The following is a 21391-nucleotide window of genomic DNA, read 5'->3' as shown; positions in this document are numbered from 1 at the left end:
GGCCTAATTTCTAGTGGAGATTAATGATTATGAAGAGCAGAGATAATTGTTTGCAATGTTAATGTTACTTATGAAGGCTGTCTTCTGAGAGTAACCCTAACAGACTCCCCTGAATACTCAATAAAAGGGTGAATCTGGTACCTCAATTAGGAACAACACTCCCCTTATCCGCTTTGATGATTGTGCTCTTCCGAACAATATTTTTTCCATTGGAGCGGTTTTGGGAATTCTCATATCCCTGTTTTAAAAAATTGGTTTACACATTTGCTCATTGTTGTGTTAGTAATTTAGTCTTGTCCGTGTCATTTCTCACAATTCTACAATGAGAATAGTTTACCAGGTCTGTTTTACAAAACAAATGTTCCTTAGCTACCCAATCGAAAAAGATTCATGTTAGACAAGTAATTTCATTTATTATTGCTTGCAAGATGATTATTCTCAAGTTAAAACCTCAAAATCAAACAATACATTTATAATAAATATGAATAAAAGTATTGCAACTTCCATAAAATAAAAACGAGGAATTAGTTGTTTTTCCTTGCTACCAAATGTGTGATGATAAATGGTAATATTTCTTTATGCTGATTCTAAGAATTAATAAAAAAGAATGTTATTAAGAATATATACTTCTGATATCCTAGTTAGAATAAAGTTATCGGTGCAAGACATAGTTCAATAATGGAATGGGACGATAAAAATAAAGTTATACAGTCGATTCAGAGGCAAGAATTTTATCAGCATCATCAATAATGGTATGACTGTTTGAATTTGGTGTCGAAGTTTGTGTGTCGGAAGAAACTTTCGATTCATCAAGAACATTCTTCGATGTAGTCTGCTCCTCCTGCGGCTGAGCTTCAAATAAAGGAGATTTCATTCCATCTGGTGATGATAAATCATGGCTTGCCGCACGATGAGAAAAATCTCGAAATACATCAGTGACGAGACTGTCAGCTGAAAAAAAAGACATATTTAATTTACCACCATTTTTTTTTATTCACCGGTAATTATCAGAAAATGGATTTTTATAGAATTTCTCAAGACATTTGGGGGAACGATCTTAAACAATTACCGTATTTAGTCTTCTGCATGATATCATATAGATTTATGAATAAATGAAAATACTTTTAGAAGAATGTAAAAATCGAATATCCTACTTTGCACAGATCCTGGATCAGTATCAAGCATTTCATCATTCATTTGCTTCAGTCGAATCCTGAAAAATAAACAAATCAATGAACATATAACAGTACAACACTAAAAAATGTGTTGATATATTTAATCTAGTTATTTGTGTTAGTGTGCAGCAGGACTCTTGCATTGCATAAACAAGTAAATAGCATACTTTCAACTGTATTTGCTTTCTAAACAAAATTAAAATGATTCAAACGTTTTAGAAATAAGGGACAATGTATAATGATTTTTCATTTTGTATAGTAAATTGAAATTGGTAATGAAATGTGACATACAATGTAACAATATCTGCATTAGCAGCATCGATAGCAATTTGTAGTGGAGTCAGGTTGTCTTTATCCATGATATCATGACGTGCTTTTCTTTTCAAAAACTGACAAGCAACACCTGGAATAGAATTGCGTATGAGAACGCTCACGGCTAAATAGTTTGTAAAAATCTAAATATATGATCATCACCATGATTGCGACACCACAAACATCTTCGTATCCCACATACCAAATTTTCAAAAATTATTCAATCGCTTTCCATACACACACTACTATGCTAAAATTCCTTCATAGAGCTTACAAACAAACTGACTTCGTATTCCTAATATCAAAGTTATCGAATTCCTTGTGAAGAGCGAAGGTTAAATTTGTTCCAAAGAATTTAAAAAAGTCTGAAAAAGTCTTGTACCAAATGATGAGGAATTTATCGTGAGTATATTGACAACAGTGCTCTGCAAATGACATGATTTTATTAGTTAAACTTACTGTTGTAAATAAAAAGGTGCATTTACACCAGATTTTGCATACCTGTATTATTATTAATTGAAGCATAATGGAGTGCTGTTCTTCCATCTGAATCTACAGTGTTTATTTTTGCTCCATTTATCAGCAGAAACTCGCAAGCACGAATTGAAGCCTGGAATAAAAATATTCATATTGTACAAATTATGAAAACAACTTAACAAATGAGTATTGTTTCTGCAAAAAGAATTTATCTGAACCTTATGTACAATTCCCAAAACTCCCATACACTAATTCTAATTAATCTGAATGGAATTTTCTTCCTCAAAGTTATAACAAGGAGCTAGAGTCAAATCGTTTTGTTTGAGCTGAAGCAGGAGCTAAAGGAAAATTGAGTGGCTTTCACATCTATAATTTTCAACACTTACCGTAATACAAATGATTGATACTTTTAAACTTAATTTGTATTTTTAAAATTTTATATTCAAATCTGAAACCCTTGTAACACAGTTTTGAGTCCCACTTCTGTAAAACCGCATTTGGGCTGATATTTCATGGCAGTGAACACCTTAACGCTAAGAAGCGACTGTCACACTATGTTTTCATAGTTGAGGTCATTGTGATTTTAATTCAATATATCACATATATGGTGAAAAAATAAGTGCTTACTCCCATAGCTGCTTGCATCAATGGTGTTTGTTGGTTTTCATCTGGATTTGCCCAATTGATATTTGCAGCATTTGCTTTTGCAAGAAGCATCACTGGTAGATTCCCCAGTTTGGCAGCTCTGAATACAATATCAATATCACTCAATGGTGAATTTACATTTCACGGAATAGGATTTTCGTAGTACGGTATGATACGTAGTATGCTACGTAGTAGTGTTACGATATCATAGCATGCTAACAATCGTCCTCAACAGGGTTTTTTAGTAAATTGACACTTGGTGACTACACTTCGAGGAATTCAAAACACCACTCTATATCCCGTTTACCAGAAAACCAGATTTAAGGTACTCCCGTACTAAATATGAGTACCAAGTTAGGGTTAGGCCATAATTTTATTCCGATTTTCCTTATTTTAGTTCTATTACGAGTTCGGGTACTGTCTGTGTTAGCCAAGTGAATATACCTCCTGCCCATAGGCTCAAGTCCCATTACACAACTTGATGTAAACTAGGCGAACAAAATTAGTTACCTCCATATTGGTACACATACTTCTGGAGCGCCAGATTTAAACCACGAATACTCGGCATATACAAGCCTACTGTCTATTCAGAATGCTTAGTTTCTGATGGGACAAATTCAAATTTCTATTCGACTTATTTAAAAACATGACTACAAAATCAGTAAGAACTTGACAAACTAGCGATTTTTAGCCGAATGGTAAAAACATAACATTCAATAAATTATGATAGATAGCTATTAACTATCTTACTTATAAAATAGAAGGTTAGCATTGAGGTTTGCAATGTCTTCAACATCTGAATTTTCTACTTCGGTGTCTCCATCAGGATCTACAGGAAGATGCAACAAAATAAAGATTATAATTTGTGTTTGATAAATAAGAAAAGCAAAATGATTTCCCATTGTTGAAATCATTCCGAATTTTAAATTAAATATAGTTTAAAATTTGGTTTAGTTGTTGAAAGCGCCCATTTCTGGACTGGGGCGGTGTGGGCGCATCGTTCTAAACGTAACACTTCGTTTTCCACCGTACCTCTGATTACCGAGGTACAGCAGGTCCTGATTCCATGTGGGGTTAAATATGTGCAAGATTACTGGACTTCGCGCGTCCGTAGGGTGGTTAACGTAAACGCAGGTTGGTTCGGCTTCCTCTACCATCACTCTATTGACCAAATATTTAGTAATGGTGCCGCTGTGATGAACTGTAATTAACAGTAACAAATAGCAAGTAACAATTAAGGATTACACTGTTCTATTGTGTATTACACGCCATTACATTTAGTTATTCAACAAACTTAAAATGACAGAAGTACTTCATACCTGGAATTTTGCTGATACCAAAGACAAAAACATCAGGTTCATTCTTCTTATCTCCACTCCCATCTGAAAACATTGGATACAATGTAAATTATGCATATGAAGCAATAAGGTATCTGATTTAAATTACATACATGAAATCTATCTTAAATTGAAATTGGGATTTGGAAGAAAATAGCAATAGAATAGTTACAATAACTGGTGATTATGAAATTATGTCTGATCTGAAAACTTCAGGATTTCTCAGTGTTTGATAAATCTGAACATATCAGAAAATTTGAAATTCCTTCCATTATTTAATTTCTTGTCCATAATCGGTTTTCTGAGGAATAGCTATCCTCTCCTACAGATGAGTCACCTCCACTCCTTTATTTTGTTCCTATTTTTTATGTTTAGATTACAAATTTTTACTAAACTTGAAATAGAATGAACTGAATAAAAATGAGTACTTCATATATTCTGTGATACAAAACATAAGTGGACACTTCGAATATCTTTAGGTCAGAACATACCAATGGCTACTTCATTATCTAATGCAGGTGTAGATAATTCATTGTCATCATCTTGTAAGATCGATTCTGCTTTCTGTAAATATTAATAATAACAATACATAACGATTGCTATCATAGGAACTGGCCTGTCATCTACTACCTTGCACTGGTTCACATATTTGAATATTGTGGAGAATAAATATGTGTGAGAGTATTGCTAGACTCTTCATTGTTGTGGGGTGGTTGTCGTAATCGCTAGTTGATTACAGGTTTTACACCATAGACTGTCTTTTCACCTTTTTTCTCCCTAGTATAAATATGAAAATTAAAAATATCTTAAGATCAGAATATAGAACATTATCTGGATTTGGATTCATTACCTGATTTCTTTATCCTTTATTCCGAAAACGAAATATAAATGTAACTGAGGCATAAAATTTTTACAAAAATTTTATTGCGAAATTTTTGTAAAAAAAAACGCTATTCCTGTTGTTTTTCATTCTTGTTTCCAAAAACAAAGATGAATGCAACAGCGGCATAAATTTATAAATAAAAAATGTTTGTGAAAGTTTTTATAAAAAATACACTAGCCTGTCGTTTTTCTCTTTTTCGTCTCGGTTTACTTTTCCGTACTTTCCAACGTTTTAACTTCTTTCCTGGACTGATGGCTTCATTATTTTGATCAGGTAGTAACGAGCAAAATTCTCTTCTGACATATTTGGCTTGAATAAAACTTAATCTATCCCGACTGTTGAGAAATAAATAAGAAATAGGTATTGCACATAAATTAGTAATATTCAATTATTTCCATATTTACATATTAATAGAGAAAAAGATATAATTATTTAATAGTAATTTAAAATAAATGAATAGTAAAAACTATAACAACATAAACAGCAGAATTTTTAGTTTAGTTTCATTCATTCTTGCAACAGCCTTCTGTTAGTTTTTTTGTTGTGTCACTCATGAATTAATTAAAACATATATCTATAACATAATATATTGAGAAGAGTTGCAAATATTCTAAAATTTGGAAAATTTGGAAAAAAAAAAGAGCATAGTTTTATTTTAAAACAGAAGGTAGTTATGAGGCTCCAAAAACCAAAATATATTGAAGGAAAAACAACTCGACAAGAGAGAGAACGATTTTTTTTTATCAATCAGAAAAACGAGAAATAACACAAAAATGAAAATATACAACAACATAAGAATACAGTCGGTCATCAGAGTCAGCCCCCCCCCCCCCCCAAAAAAACATGTGGAATGGATAAACTGTGAATAGACAATATGAATATTGCTCACTTGGAACATCCTGGTTTAATTAGTTTATGACCAATATTTGCTTCGTATATTTCATTGACTCTGTCATTACCAAGTGATTGCATTATCTGAAATTAGAAAAGATAAATTTAATATTTTATCTTACTTTATCGATAAATCTTGAAATTGTCAAAGACTGGTATACTGAGAACATATTATTACGGTTAACTGTTGATATATAGCACTATATGCTTATAATTAACATATACTGCCTATTTCAGAAATTTAATTTCGATCTCAGAAATTGAATTTCCCATGGTAGTTTGTGAGATAATGCACAAATTGTAAAAAAACTACAAATTTCTTAACGATTGGCATGTTTTTTTGCTGATGCCATGAAAACTGAACATCATCCCAGACTTTCGATGGAACACACATAACTCGGGTGACAGTATAACCCACCGTACCCACGCTAAAAAATTCATCCAGATCAGTCTGGTCGTTCAGACACTGGACTGTACAGTAAAGAATAAATTTCAGAGAGAAATATATTGAACCTACTAACTATGCTGCAAAGTAGTGCTGGTATAAGTAATACTTTTAATTTTAAACTTACAGCGATTACTTCTGGCTCCCAGCTATCAAGAGTCAGTGAACGAACTTTCGAAACATGAACTCCTAAACTTCTATGAGCACCACTACATTCAATACATAGAACAATACCAAGATTCACACTTGCCCAACGTGCTTCTAGAAACAGAAAAAAAAAATGTAAACAATTTTTCAACATTGAACAATGATAGTTTATGATTGCAATTTGCAATGGCCATTTAAATCGAGCTACGGGAACAACCGAATTGATGACACAGGTTATAGAAGTTCTCTAGTACAAATCCATATCCAGCATCTCACACCGCCAAACGAGAAATATTTTTGCCCTTCCAAAATTACTAGTTATTTACATGTCAGTGCTGCTTCATGCTTTTTATCATTTTCGGACTTAACTAATTTAAATATACAGAGTTTTATAATTTGTCCATCACTTTTGATTTGATTAAATACTGAAAGATAAAAACATGCAAAAAAGGATGAAGCAATTTTCTATAATGCAAAAAAAAATTACAAATATTACCTTGTTTTTTACAATCTGCACAATATGTATTTCCAGGAATGTCCATTATTTTTTGCAACAATGATTGTTTGTTGTTTGTTTGTAGGAGCGAAGAATCACTTTGAGAATTCCGAACTGGAATATGTGAAAAAAATTATTCTTAAAGGCAAGAGATGTTCAAAGCACACGAATATTATAATTTTCTTGCAATAAACAAAAAAGCAAACACTTCTGTAAGTAGCAGTCCTAAAACCAAAATCAATAAATCCATTTGCGGTAGACTAAGAGCCATGCATTAGTTATGAAATATATATGACTGTTAATATACTTTATAGAGAATTTGAAGATTATGAACACATTGTACAACTACAACAAAAGTATGTGTTAAAAACAAGCACTTAGGACTTAATTCTTAGGAATTAAGGTACTCTTGTAGTATGTGTATCAGGTTAGGGTTAGGCCATAATTTTATTCCGATTTTCCTTATTTCAGTTCTATTACGAGTTCGGGTACTGTCTGTGTTAGCCAAGTGAATATACCCCCTGCCTATAGACTCCTGTCCCTTTACACAACTTGATTTAAAATAGGCGAACAAAATTAGTTATCTTCATATTGGTACACACACTTCTGGAGCGCTGAAATTAACACTTGAAAATGTTACAATATACAATAAATACTTCAGAACAATTTTAAATCCAGGCATGCAATGAAAGGCGCTGAACACACATTATCTCGATCAAGCTAAAAACAATTGTTACCCACAGTACTCGCGTGCTCAGACAAATAGTGAAGTGAAAAAGACAAATGTGCTAATCTATTTAACTTCTAGTTGAAGTATTTCGTGAAGAACATTGTTACAAATATGAAGAAGAAAAAGAATAAATTCAGCATTGTAGATTTCATTTTCTTTCTAGTATACTACATACTTGTGCTTTGGGTTTCTCTCACACCGTAAGAATTTGAAGCAGTCGGAGAATTTTTAAACCCATTATTTGATTGAGATGGTGACTGCAATGGAATGAGATAAATTAGAAACAGGTAGTATTATAATTTATATATACTTGAGGTGGCCAACCTGCTTTCGACCATGATCAACTAAAACCTTCATGCATAGCTCGAAATCAACTGATCGGTAATAAGTTCACACAAAAACGAATGGGTACTGAATATGCAGATAACTGCCTACACGCATATAAAAATTCCACCGCTGTTATGTGTATATTGTATTCTGCGCATGTACAGCACTGTATTCTTCCTGTTTTAAAACACACAACAGATGGTACATGAAACTGGTTCCAAGCAAATTTTTGTGATATGTTGTTACTAAATTAACTAAATATCAGACATGATCGACTACTCGAGACATGGCGATTGATTGGCCACCCCTGAGCCTCATATATATACAATGTGCTGAAGTAATCTTTGTATAGGCCTAACTATGCAGGTTGAAGATCAGAGTAACCTCAATTACTGAAAAACTCCAAAATAATTTGGTGATAACACTGCAACTCTCTCCTACCAACATATTTCAAAATTTTCAATCACCTCATTTTGTTGTTTGAAAATTTCATCACCATCTCCAGCTGATGACTTGTAAGCTTCCTGAATACTGGACTGTAATGATATTTCTTGTTATAAATGGTTATTATAGGCTTGTATATAATTCAAAAGTATGAATAAAATTTACTATAATATAGTATACATATATAATCTAAGCATTTATTAGATTATAGATACAAACAATCACCAATGTCTTGAAGAATTATGAAAATTGATAATTAGGAAGTTGCGCTTGTATCAATTTCACACGAACCTAAATTGAAGTTGGAAAATTCATTGAAAAAAGATTTGCTAACAATTGTACAACACTAAATGCGAGAGCACAATGTGACATAAAATAATATTGGGTAATCAACAATTACTGATAATGCAGTACTTGAAAAATAATATAAATTATTTTCATTTTATATTCACAGATATTAAGGATTTTATATTGTTTTAACAAAGAAAATGATTTCAATTTATAAACTCAAATCTATATTGAACAACACCTGAATAGCGTGAACCCAAGCCATCCTGACATCTTCAGATTCAGCTTGTAAAAGAAAACTTTTATTTGGAGAAATAACTTCAAAACAAAATCTTCTTTCCACATCATCAGCTACTCTTATATTACATAATCGGAGGTCATCAACAACGACTATTGGATCTTCTTGATGGTGGGTCTTAAAAGAGAAAGGAGAAATACCAGCAGGAGATATTTAAATTTGAAAAAATGTAGCAGCTAGCTAGCGAGTGTATACACCACCTTTAGGAGATGGAAATCTGAAATCGATTTGGTTATTATTTCAAAAATAATATTATTTTGAACAACCACCAAAACTAGAACAAAAATTTCAGCAGAACGATCGAAACGATAAATAATTCGAATCTAATTACCTTCAATTTGCTTTGATATAGTAATTTGTTGTTGTGAATAGAAAACCATCTCCTGGAAACAAAGTATGGAAACATAGTCTTAATGAATCAGTGGAAATTAGTTAATATCTCATACAAATTTAATAATATGATTGCAAAAAGTAAACCGAAATACTCATGAAGTAGAACTGACAATTGGTATGGCATGTCGATTGACTGAAGATACAAATTGCTTGAAAATCAAAAGTTAAATCAGTGTCTCATGATCTTGATTTCTAAGTCATTTAATTTTGAATTTTTCAAAGTTCAACAATGATGATGAAAATCTGTTTGGTAACAGACAAAAATTTTTTTTTGTTTTTTTTACCGCACTGAAATGCACTTTGATATACAATATAATGATTTGATTGTGAATTGTTATTCATTTTTAATTTGACAAAATATTTTTCAGATTTTTCAATGTTCAATATTTTTAACAATAGAATTTTAAAATCCAAACTCATCATGAATTCAAAAATTGTAATAATCTTGAATGACAGATAGATTTCAAATGAGAATTATATTATGAGAAAATCAGATAGAAATTGGAATAAATAGACAAACTGGACGACTTCATATTACGTTACAATAATAATTTAAAAAATCATTCAGACATGAGTATTCAATTTAATTTTGTAATCAACGAGTATTGGTATATGATTAGCCATGACTCATCTAAAAGGTGATTTTCAACTATATCTATCTAGGCTATAGCAGCACATACATAACAGCCAGCCAGTAGCATTGCTTACCAACACCACCTCCTGAAATACAATTAAAACAAACACAAAGCAATAATAATTGTATGAACAAGGTACTGTATGTATAGTGGGCGGTAAACGGTTTTACATATGTGTATTCAGGGATGGCCAAAACTGAATAATTTGGTATTTAGAATGCATTCTAAAATAATCTTTTTGATTATGAAATATTGAACATATTCTGAAATGGGTCAGTTCCACAAGAGAAACTCTTAAGACAATTAGAAATTCTTTGAAATCAAATATGGTTATGCAGAATATGCAGTGAGATTAACATTGTTCCAAATAGTATTCGGTGTTTCACTAATTTTTTGTCTATCACAGTGTTCCCATATGGGGGCAGTTGGAGGGGGTCGCAATGCTAGAAGAAAAACTGATTTCACTTTTACTTAACAAGAAACTCCTTGTTCTTCCTAGTTTCATAGCTCGATAAGATCATTTCACAGTGTGTTTTCACGTTCTTAAGCTTGAATTTTTTGAACATAATGGGATTTGGAATCTACCAATCAAAATAACACTCTAAATACCATTAGAATGATAAACGGGGGGGGGGGGCATAGATGCAAAAAGAATCCGAGCCATCAAAGGTTGGGAACCACTGGTCTATCATGAATTAATAAATGCTAAAAAATACATTTAAAAAAAAAAAAATTCTAAGATATTCTTAAAATCAAGAATTCACTAAATCGAATAAAACCATTTTCGAACGTATTCGAATATTCGATTCGTTTTGGACATCCCTGAGTGTATTTAAAGCAGAAACAATATGCTGAAGCAAGGTTTGAAAGCAGGTATGACAATGCCACAACGCATCCTTATTACTATACTAATATAATTGCATAAATTTTTCGCCCACTCTATAAATATATCACAACAATGCACGAAGAAAATGCCATCCTACCTACTCCAAGTTTTGAAAGCATTACTTGCTCTTTTAAACAAATATCCTTCAATAATTCTTGCAGAACTCGAGTCCAATTGTTTTATATACATGCTGTTGTCACCTGCCTAGAAATTATAAGATGAAAATAGGTAAATTAGAAATTGGAATAAAATATCATATCGTATTATTATCTTAAAGTTGGGTACACAATAACTACACATACAGAAGTGAATAAAGTACACTTCCTATGGTTCATGTATTATTTATATATACGTAACTGAAATATGTCAACTGAACGTGACCGATTTAGATTTACTTTTACAGAATAATAAAATGAACTAAAATTTAAGAGTTATTCATCCAAAATAATAACATGAGTAACATTTAAGAGGTAAAAAGGAATAACTATAAACAGGGATGGTGAAAAAACAATTTTTTGATCCTCTTGTCTGATTTCTTAAAATTCTTAATTTTTAAATAAAAATGTTCTAAATGATTCCTAAATTCAAAATTTACTTTATCGAATGTAATGATTTTGAATGCATTCGAATCTTCAATTCATTTCGGACATCCCTGACAATTATTTATATGAAGTAAAGATGGGAACGAAACATGTCAATTTATTCTCAACCTGTACCATTTATTACAAATGTAGATCACAATTACTAGAACAAATTATATTGCTCACCGTCATCATGTACTCCTTTTAATAAACACTTTTCGGTACTCCAGTAGTATGTGTACCAGTTGAGGTTTAGGCTATAATTTTGTTACGATTTCCCTTATCCTAGTTCTATTACGAGCACGGGGACTGTCTGTGTTAACCAAGTAAATATCGCTCTGCCCATAGGTTCCAGTCCCTTTACAAAACTTGATGTAAAGGAGGTAGACAAAATTAGTTACCGGTACCTTCATATTGGTACACATTCTTCTGGAGTGCCCACTTTTCATTCTTAGCAACCTAAACAAGGCCTTGTAAAAGCAGCCACTGCTGAGTGAGAATCTACTATTACTCTACTTTATCAATCTTCATACCATTGCTTGATATCTTTCTCTTTGTGTCATCATTTCTGTTTTTTGGGTTTCAATTTGTGTTGATAACTCATCGACCTGACAAGGAAATAAAAATGAGATAAAATTAACAAAAAACTAATATTCTTTCAATACACAACAAATCAATGACCCTTAGATGCCCTTGTTTACCCTTAGATTATTGAAACAGAATTTCTGCTAGTATGACAGATTGTTTATTGCAATACAATACATACAAAAATGGGACTGATATTATTTTTACTCATTTTTAATAATTTCGTGTTTTATCCAATATAATAACATTCGCACTTTTTTATCTATTTACTAGTTGGTGCAATCAAGTTTCATCTCTATAAAATAGAGAGAAAAATCAGTTAATAAGACTGATATGTATACGCAAGTACCATAGTACATTGCGATAAACGTGATAAAGTTATGAAATAAGAAAACTGCTCATGGGGTTTTTGTTAAATTTCGACCAATATTTTTAAGAACAAATACCCTAAAATAAAATAATTTTTTTTAATACCTGATCGGCAGTTTTTTTCAAAAATGGTTCAACATCTTTAAAAAGTTCATATCCTTGATGAAAATATGTTTGAAAAGCATGCATACATGATGTTATCTGTAAAAATGGAAGTTACTTGATAAAAATAAATTCGACATCCCAAATGGCCTTCCACTTTTAAAATATCTTTAAAGCAATGTATATATATATATATTTCTCTTGAAAATGATAACCATACATAATACTACTCAATACTTTATAAAATTCTCTATATATTTTGATTTCAAGTTCTGTTAATGATACTTCAACACTTCATTCAATGGAATATGACCAACAAGGATGGAATCAGCGAATATGGAATAAATTAAAGTTGACTTGAATAAATTATTCTTATTTGAATATCAAAAGCCGAACACCCATAAAAGCAATTTTTAAACCAAAAACTCTCATTGAATATGATTCATTCTGATAATTACCGGATGTTCAAATAATTTTGCACATCCCTAATGTCTATGCCAAACAGCTGTGCTAATCATTAATGAAATTTCCACAGTTAAATTATAGTGCTAGAATATACATACCTGGTATATAGTGTGTAATCTTTTATTCTTGTGTAACATATTCATCTGCAACCAAAATTACATTTTATTAAAACATATTATAAAAATACATCCTTCAAACAGCAATCAGTTGTTCAAAAACTCTAAATTTGACTATTTTCTTATAATAAATAGAAATAGGCAATTCAATAAATACACGCATTTTGATATTTGAAATTTTCAATGGCCACAAAAAGTAGTTACCAGTCTTTCAATTCTTGCGATTATAATTCTTAGAATGCCTGAAATTTGCATTCTGAACAACTTAGATTAGCAGTCACTTAATTAAAGACACTCTGGAAAAAACATGTTTATTTAAAATTGCTAACAAAATTGATAATTCGTGGAAAAAAACATTGGTGAAATGATCTCACTGGTCTGGATGTGATGTGTCAAACCAAAGATATCTTATCTGTAATCCTAACATCAACAACTGATAAATATAACAAAAAAATCATCTTGAATACGGACATTTGTTAGATAATATTGAATTTGACACCTTCAAATGTAAAAATATAAGCAGTCTGTGTCTTAATGCTGGTAAAAATAAGGTTTCATAATGACAGAGTTATTATTACAGACGGTTCAGAGTTATTTCTATACGCAGATAGGCATAAAATTTGATAGAATGTGAGTGAGCACTGCCATGCTTGAAATTATGAAAAACACTAACATGTTTTGCATAAATTTAAAAATTTACATACATAGTTCTTTCTTCCGGTTAATGGAAAATGTACTATATTAAATGTATATATTGAACTCAAATGTTCAAAAGAAAACAAGTATGAACCATTAAAAAGATTAAAGAACAACATTAAATTATATCAAATTTCATGTCATGATAAAAGCACATATTCTATCAATTACCTGATAAACATATTCCATTGTAACATTTCTGAAAGTAGTTTTATGATTAGCGAGAGATGATTCTGATTCTTCAATTTCATGAGGTTTATATCGACTGACTGATGCATGTTTACTCAATGCATTATCAAAGTCGTTTGAAACTTTATCGAAAGTTTTCTTCAGATCTTGATTTCCTTTGACATCTCTGAATAAGGAATTAAACAAAAATAAATGACAAAATACAATTAAATTCGACAATTTAACATAGAAGGACTTTAATGTCTTGCAACATATCAGTTACTGCTTGAATCTTACATATTACCAATATTTTATGCCATGGCTTGGAAATTAGTTCTCCCTTCCTCCTAGTGAGTCTTCACTCAGACTTTCAATATTAGCTATTTAACACATATGACATAAATTACCAATATATATATATATATATATATATTCACTTTTCTGAAACAGAAATAACCTATTTAAGTTGTTACACCTGAGTGAGATTGAGGGTATGGATTACGCACCGACTGCAATCAATAGCCTACTTTAGCTTATATATTTCAGATTAGATTAGATAGAATGTTACAACATATGAATGTCTGAAGTACTAGAAGCCAACTTTATCCATATATAGAGAGACAATTTGAACCGCTTCTTACAAAACAGAAATTTTCCTATATATTTTTGTATAACATAAATTGTGATTAAATTAGAACTGCCTTGTTATGACGCTGTGTCATGCAAATTCCCATAATCATCACCATGGCAATGCAAACAGAATTATTCATACTGCTTTTAAAATGTCTATTCAAGTGTGTCTTCATCAGCAGGCAAACGGGTTAATGTACAAAGTCAAATTTACAGATTATCCTAATTAATTTCATCTATATTTATATTATCTATATTCAAATGAATATGTTTTATTCAATTGTTATGTAGTAACTTATGTGGTAAATTACTATGAATAGACATTTGAATTGTAGACAAAACATATATTGTTTGCATGCTAAGATTTGTGTATACCCACTTCAAGGAATATAATTTTGATTTGTGTTACTACCATAATATAGGTCAAGGCATGAATGCTATAGGTATAAAAGCAATTCCTTAAATAAAGTAGTATTGAGATAGAACATTTCAAGTTACAATACAAATCTTTTCCTGTAAACTATTACTCACGTTTTCAGGAAGTGTGTCATACGTGTGTTTATCGATTTCTGTGCTTGATCCAGGATCTATTGAATGAGAAAATATAGATTTGAACGATTTATTCTTTTGTGTTTAGTTATAGAAGTTTGGTCCAAGCTTGGACAATCATATCATAGTAAAAGTAGATTGAAAGCATTTTTGTAATGTAGAATTCAAATTTTCATGATCATGAATGAATTCATGACATCTTGCAACTTTCGAAAGCATTGACTCTGAATGAATATGATTTACTACTATTACTACTTACTAGTAATATCAATTGTTGAAATGTTTGTGAATTCATTTTGTTCATCAAGATAAAGTTTATTAAGGAAAGATAAAGAAATTATCACTCATTGTTTATCAGCACTTATGGTAAGTTATCAATGTATAAAACTTAAAGTAATTTCTTTTTACAAGAATACTTTTGGATAATTGAGGTGTATTAACCTTGCAAATGCGAAACAATTGCAAAAACGCATTTTCTAGTATATTATCAGTCCTTGTAGTGTAAAACCGAACAAAAAACCTCAGTATTAATAGTATTTATTTCATCACCATGCAAGAAGTGAATAGATAATGAACATTCATTTACACAAAAGAAAAAAAGAAAACAGTTTGACAGAACAAGGGAGTCACATAGACTGTGAAGGTTATCAGAGTCGTGACGTTTGCATTGCATTAAATTGCATTCAAACTATTGTAAAATAGAACACTTGTTTCAACTTACCGAGTGGAAAGAATTTATTTCTTCCAAAACATGTAAAAACTGGTTGATAATATTCTGCAAAAATAAAATTATAATTACTGTTACTGAGAGCACAATACATAATTTAATATCACTCAGAATACATTATAATATTCCACTATCTATGTGGAACACAAGTTCGGCAAGAACATTCGTTCTGAGTTTACTTAACTTCAAAATATCAGTGTGAGTGGATCACAATGAGTACCAAGAATTATAAAGCAAAATTGATATATCATATGGCTTTGATTTTTAATGACATAAAATTACATCTAAAAACTTGAAGCATCAATGTTATTGATATTACTAACTTATAAATGCTATTCTTTATATTAATGAATTAGAGAACAGGAATTCATTTCAAAAAGTACCTTTAAAAACTCATCATCTTTATAATATCCTCTCAATTCTAAAATAACTTCTTTCAACATTCTGTAAAATCAATAATACAAAATGAACTTTACTTCAAAATTAAAAGTCTAGTCCCATTGAAATCTAATAACAATAAAGAGGCAATGTTTTAAGGATTTAATTCATATATATAAAAATAAATAGAAATTGTTCCTTAAATACAGGCTTATGATAATGAATCAAATCATTTTGTTCTAGTTCAGTTGTTAATTATGCTTATGTCTTATGGGGTGTGATTAGGCCAACAATCACACTCCAAAGTCACAGCCATTTAAAAAATGACTCTGTGAGTTTACTCAAATATTATGACTCAAAACTCTGACTCCTTATTTTGGGTTGTCTTCATCTCTCAAGAAAATTAATTTTGAATACAACGATGTTAACAGATGCAAGCCAACTTCAATAGTCTATTGTGAATTCTTGATAAACATAACGCCTTTTTGTACCAGTTGGACAATTTTACTTTGATTCACACTCTTACATATCTGAGATTACGACTCCGACTCTAGAAGTTTTAAAACACAATTCCGACCCGGATCCCAGGGACTTATAAACCACTCTTGAAGGTTACGTAATTGAGCAAGATCATCTTAACAATTTGTAACAAACTTACAAATTTGCAGAACTGTAAAGTTTTTCAGCTTCATTTGCATAGTTGTATTGCTTTAAAACCTGTACGGATTCAATAACACAACAATTACTTGTAGTCATACCTTAATAGATAACACTCTCCATTACAAAATATAGGTTCAACCACTTATAAAATAGTTTTCTGGCTTTTGTTTATATAAACAAGAAAATATAATCCAAATTTTATGAGCCACTTAAGTAATAGTAAATGCTATCACTGTATTATGTGAATAAATATACCGAAAATATGTCTGTATGTGGAACATTAAACACAAGTATGTGGAGAATCATCATATGATTCTAACGTTGTCATCTCATATTTTAAAACCAATTACCTTTTCCAAAAGACCCTCGAGAGCACATGTGTCATTTTCTGAGCTGTGTAGCAATTCTCTGAAACATAAAATAATAGGTCATTCATTTAAATTTTTTACTCTGGAAACTTGACCAGAACAATTGAAACATATTCAAATAGCCATACCGGTAGACTACACATGCAAACACTGAAACATGTGCCCTAAACATATTCAGCCAATACATTCAATATTAAAATATGGTGATACCACTTTACCTGAACATCGGAGAATCCTTGACACATTCATCAAATTCAAGTGCGGGTGCCATTGAAATTCAATTTACATAAAATCTATTTTACTATAAATATAAACTTGAAAATAAGGTGTTACACACATATTTATCCCAGAGGGAAGAAAAGGTTGTTAATAATAAAACAATAACTGAATACAGGTATATTAAAGTGAAGCCAATATTTTCCGAATAATCAGATACGGTATTCATGTTATGCAGTTATTACAGTATTACTAGCGAGCATCTGACACCGGTAGCATCAACTTTCTGCCATTGTTGTCAGATTGTAGTCTAATTGCTTAGAGTCCGGTAGTTAAGAAAGCCAAAAGTCAGTCACTTCAATAAAAAATAACGGAACTGGCAGGCTGGGTATCTTTGAAAAACAGGCGACCTACCCAGCTGGCCGACTTCACTTTTTCGCTTTTGTATCAAAATTGATATCTTGGCGATTCTTTATTCTTCAAAAATTTACGCCCCGTCGACGCCACCTAGCGGAGAAACTAAGTGGAAACTGGAAAGCAGAATATATTTTTGGGTACAGTAATTTATGTTTTCCCGATCATCAATTTCCTTATTTATTTTCGTAACAAGGGGCCCAATCGGCAATAAGTTAATAATGACGTAATCACTGGAATCGCTGTCATTATGTCTTCTGGGGACCCTAGTTACAATAATCCAAAATTAATACCACAAACGATGCGATAGACTAGGTAAAAATAAGCTATCAGTACCTGTAAGCGGCGACCATTGTAATAAAACTGATTGTTTTGAACTTGTAAACCAGTTTGGAAGCGCCAACTCTCCAAAACACTCTGAAAATCAAAGTTGAAAATGTTGTATTTATCATTACAAAGTATGATAAAGTATTGATGTTTCCCCGACCCTTGACCCCAGGAAAATAGTCTCAATACTTTACTACTACAAAACTTTTGAGACTTATTTTGAGAGTGTTTTAGAGAGTTAATGTTCCAACCAGAGTTGGATCAATTGTAATTTGTAATTGATGTAAATAATAATTACAGTTTTTCATATAATTGTAATATAATTGAGGCATTTTCATTCTGTGTAATTGTAAATGTAATTTTCTGAAAATTTTTGTCTCAATTACACTTTCAATTACACCAGGGGTCACCAAACTACGGCCTCCTTTCATCTGGTCCGCAATAAGACGAAAAAGGGCGAAATATTTTTTCAAGTGGCGTTATCCGAGAATCGCCTTCCTTTTTTATTTCGTAACATTAGTCAATCAACAAGATGCGAAAAAATGACGTAAAACAATACCTTATTTTAAGATTTCGAATTCTATTCGTTAGTATTTAATGGTGTGTCGGAAATTTAAGTTTGAATCAAATAAGTGAATCATCATATTGCCTTCTTAGGAGTTGTAGTTCAATCAATAGTAGTAATCAAAAATTAGTCAAGAAATAGCTGTGATAAAATAGGCTGAATCCATGGGAGCACTGGCTGTCTGGTTTGAATCTGTAAATTCTTGCTACGTTTTGTTAAACTATATATTTGTAATTGTAAAGTAATTGTAATTTGATATTTGTTGCACGGAGTAATTGTAATGTAATTGAAATATTTAAGCGCATAACTGCAATTGTAATTGAACTTAATTAATGTAATTGATCCAACTCTGGTTCAAACCATCAGTTTTATTAAAATATTCAATCACCTGCCGCCTACAGGTACTGATGGCTTATTTATATCTAGTCTTTCGCATCTTTTTCGGGACTAATTTTCTGATCATTGCAGCTAAACTAAAGTTCCTCAGAAGGCTATGCAATTTAAGCGTTTAACGACTGACACTTTTTAACAGTATTGAAGTTACGGCGAAATGCAATTTGAACTTTAAACGATTGGGATTTTCAACAGTATCGAAGTAACGGTGAACTGCTATTTGAACGTTTCACGACTGACGCTTTTTAACAGTGTTAAAGTTGGTACCAATGATGAGTAGTATTCATTGTGCTATTAAAATGAGAAACTCTCAACGAAGACCGAGGGGAAGCAGTAGTTTTTCTAACCATTTACAGTACCGGTACCGTCAAAAACCTTTGACTCCGAGGCACCTCTACAAATAATTTGTATTAATTGTCAAGAGGTCATCACACAAATTTTCAAAGTGAAAAACGAATCACATAGAGCCCACAGAGAGTTTTGAAATAAATAGGAGTGATTGCCTTCTATCGAAAAATACATATTTCGAAGCAATTGATGCAGTAGCGATTTTTTCCATACGGTAACAATGAAAAGAACAATACCAACAAGAACAACAATAAACGATCCATAGGTCCACTTCGAGTCCAATGAAAATAGGCTACTGCCACTAATAAAAATAAATCTCGCTCTTGTTGTCGAAATTCCGTTTTAGGTGATTTCTTCGTAACTTCTTATTTTTGCATTGCACGGGAATATTAAACAACGTTTGAGATTACATATTGCAAAATTCCATTCATTACGGAATACCAGAGAATACATTTCGGTACCATCCAGAATTTCCAAGTGCTCCAGTACTGAATCTGCGACGTCCCACGAGATTTCAATTTCCGGTATGGCAGAAGATATGTTTCTATTCAAGATTTCACCTATGCGCAAGCAAAACTCAAATATATGACATAGCCTACTTGGCCGAATCAAATTGCAATTAGCGATATGGGTTAATTCTCGTTATTTCTGAATTTGTCAATATCGTCCATAGCCCATCAAGTGGCGTTTCTTTCTGACTACAATTGAAGCGCGATTGCATTATTATAATCTAAAATTTCCACTTGATATATATGTATTTACATATTTGGAATAATGCTATTTAATTTTTAAAAACGAGGAAACAATTTTAGAGCTCTCGGATTCTTTATTTTGGTTGACATATTAAACTAATGCCAAAATTAGCTCAACCTATGGAGGATGTGAACGGGGCGTGTAGGCTACTACACTCATGTAATTATATTTACATTAATCAGATCATGTGCAAACTTGTTCCGTGCTGTTGCCATGTGCTCTCTTACAGACATATAACGTCATAGCAAGAGTCGTAACATCCCGTCCCGTCTTTCTTATCTGTCTCATTAGTATGAACAATTTAAAACAAATTCGTAATGGTAAATTGCGTAAAAACTCATAATGCGATGCAAATTCAATCTTTACACTTGAACGTCAAATTAGAACGTTGTCACGTATTTATCGAATCAATGCTAACCGTCATCTACTAGTGTAATGGGAGAATGTCGTTATTTATCAGACTACGAAAGCTGACTAACAGTGCAGATTTTTTTAACAGTGTAAACTTTTATTTATTGAAAACGCTTCTGCTCTGAACGGTAAATATATTGTAAATATTTGTATTAAATCAAGGCAAGGACTTATGTTACGTCTTTGGTTTAGTATGTGATAAGGCTCTGTCAATGTTATGTTAAGCATGACTAAAGATTTATTTAAATATAAGATTTAATTTAGAATATCTGGTGTACTGTAAGGAGCATTTGCACTTACGTTTTGTTTTGTTCGAGTAACTGTTAGGTGATTTAAATATTCCACCTGTATTAGAGAATTTGAGGGTTGCGACGGATATAATATTATCTCAATTCCAAATAGTTGCGACGTGATTCAAAAATGCCGACATGTTTGCTTAGAATGAGTTTTTTACGGCTAGTTTCTCATAATTTGCTTGTGGGTGACGATGAGTCTGAATAAACTGTTCTGTTATCTGTTGAGGACATTTGAATTTCGAATACAAACATTTTCCGCTTAGTTTAAGTATACCAAAGTAGTAGTCAAAGTCCAGTATATTATAATAATTGTTGTATCGTAGGGTTGACCATTTTACTTTGAGCTGCATAACAGATATGTATATTACAAGGCAGTACATTGGGTATATTTGTACAAAATTCAATTCCGACGGAACCAATGGCATGCCCCAACCCGCCTACTATAGATATAGCATTTATTATTTA

At 31.6% G+C, this 21391-nt stretch overlaps 1 protein-coding gene across 1 annotated transcript; it reads right to left on the bottom strand.

Annotated features, from left to right (window-relative positions):
* Positions 1-393: 393 nt before the first annotated feature.
* On the bottom strand, positions 394-17513 carry LOC120327648 (arf-GAP with coiled-coil, ANK repeat and PH domain-containing protein 2-like). Its single transcript, XM_039393980.2, has 27 exons — positions 17422-17513; positions 17186-17243; positions 16834-16892; positions 16181-16241; positions 15792-15845; positions 15053-15108; positions 13895-14078; positions 13010-13054; positions 12450-12545; positions 11924-11998; positions 10907-11013; positions 9227-9278; positions 8839-9012; positions 8333-8401; positions 7714-7795; positions 6809-6922; positions 6293-6426; positions 5719-5804; positions 5008-5164; positions 4438-4510; positions 3929-3991; positions 3360-3438; positions 2592-2709; positions 1989-2097; positions 1467-1578; positions 1155-1213; positions 394-951 (listed from the first exon to the last, which is right to left on the bottom strand). The coding sequence occupies exons 1-27, from the start codon at positions 17472-17474 to the stop codon at positions 704-706; spliced, it is 2577 nt and encodes an 858-aa protein (XP_039249914.2). The 5' UTR covers positions 17475-17513; the 3' UTR covers positions 394-703.
* Between the last annotated feature and the right edge of the window lie 3878 nt (positions 17514-21391).

This window comes from Styela clava, chromosome 7 (genome assembly GCF_964204865.1).
Source record: "Styela clava chromosome 7, kaStyClav1.hap1.2, whole genome shotgun sequence".
In the NCBI taxonomy this organism is placed as follows: domain Eukaryota; kingdom Metazoa; phylum Chordata; class Ascidiacea; order Stolidobranchia; family Styelidae; genus Styela; species Styela clava.
Note: the sequence above shows the minus strand (reverse complement) of the source record. Positions and strands in the feature narration are given on the sequence as shown.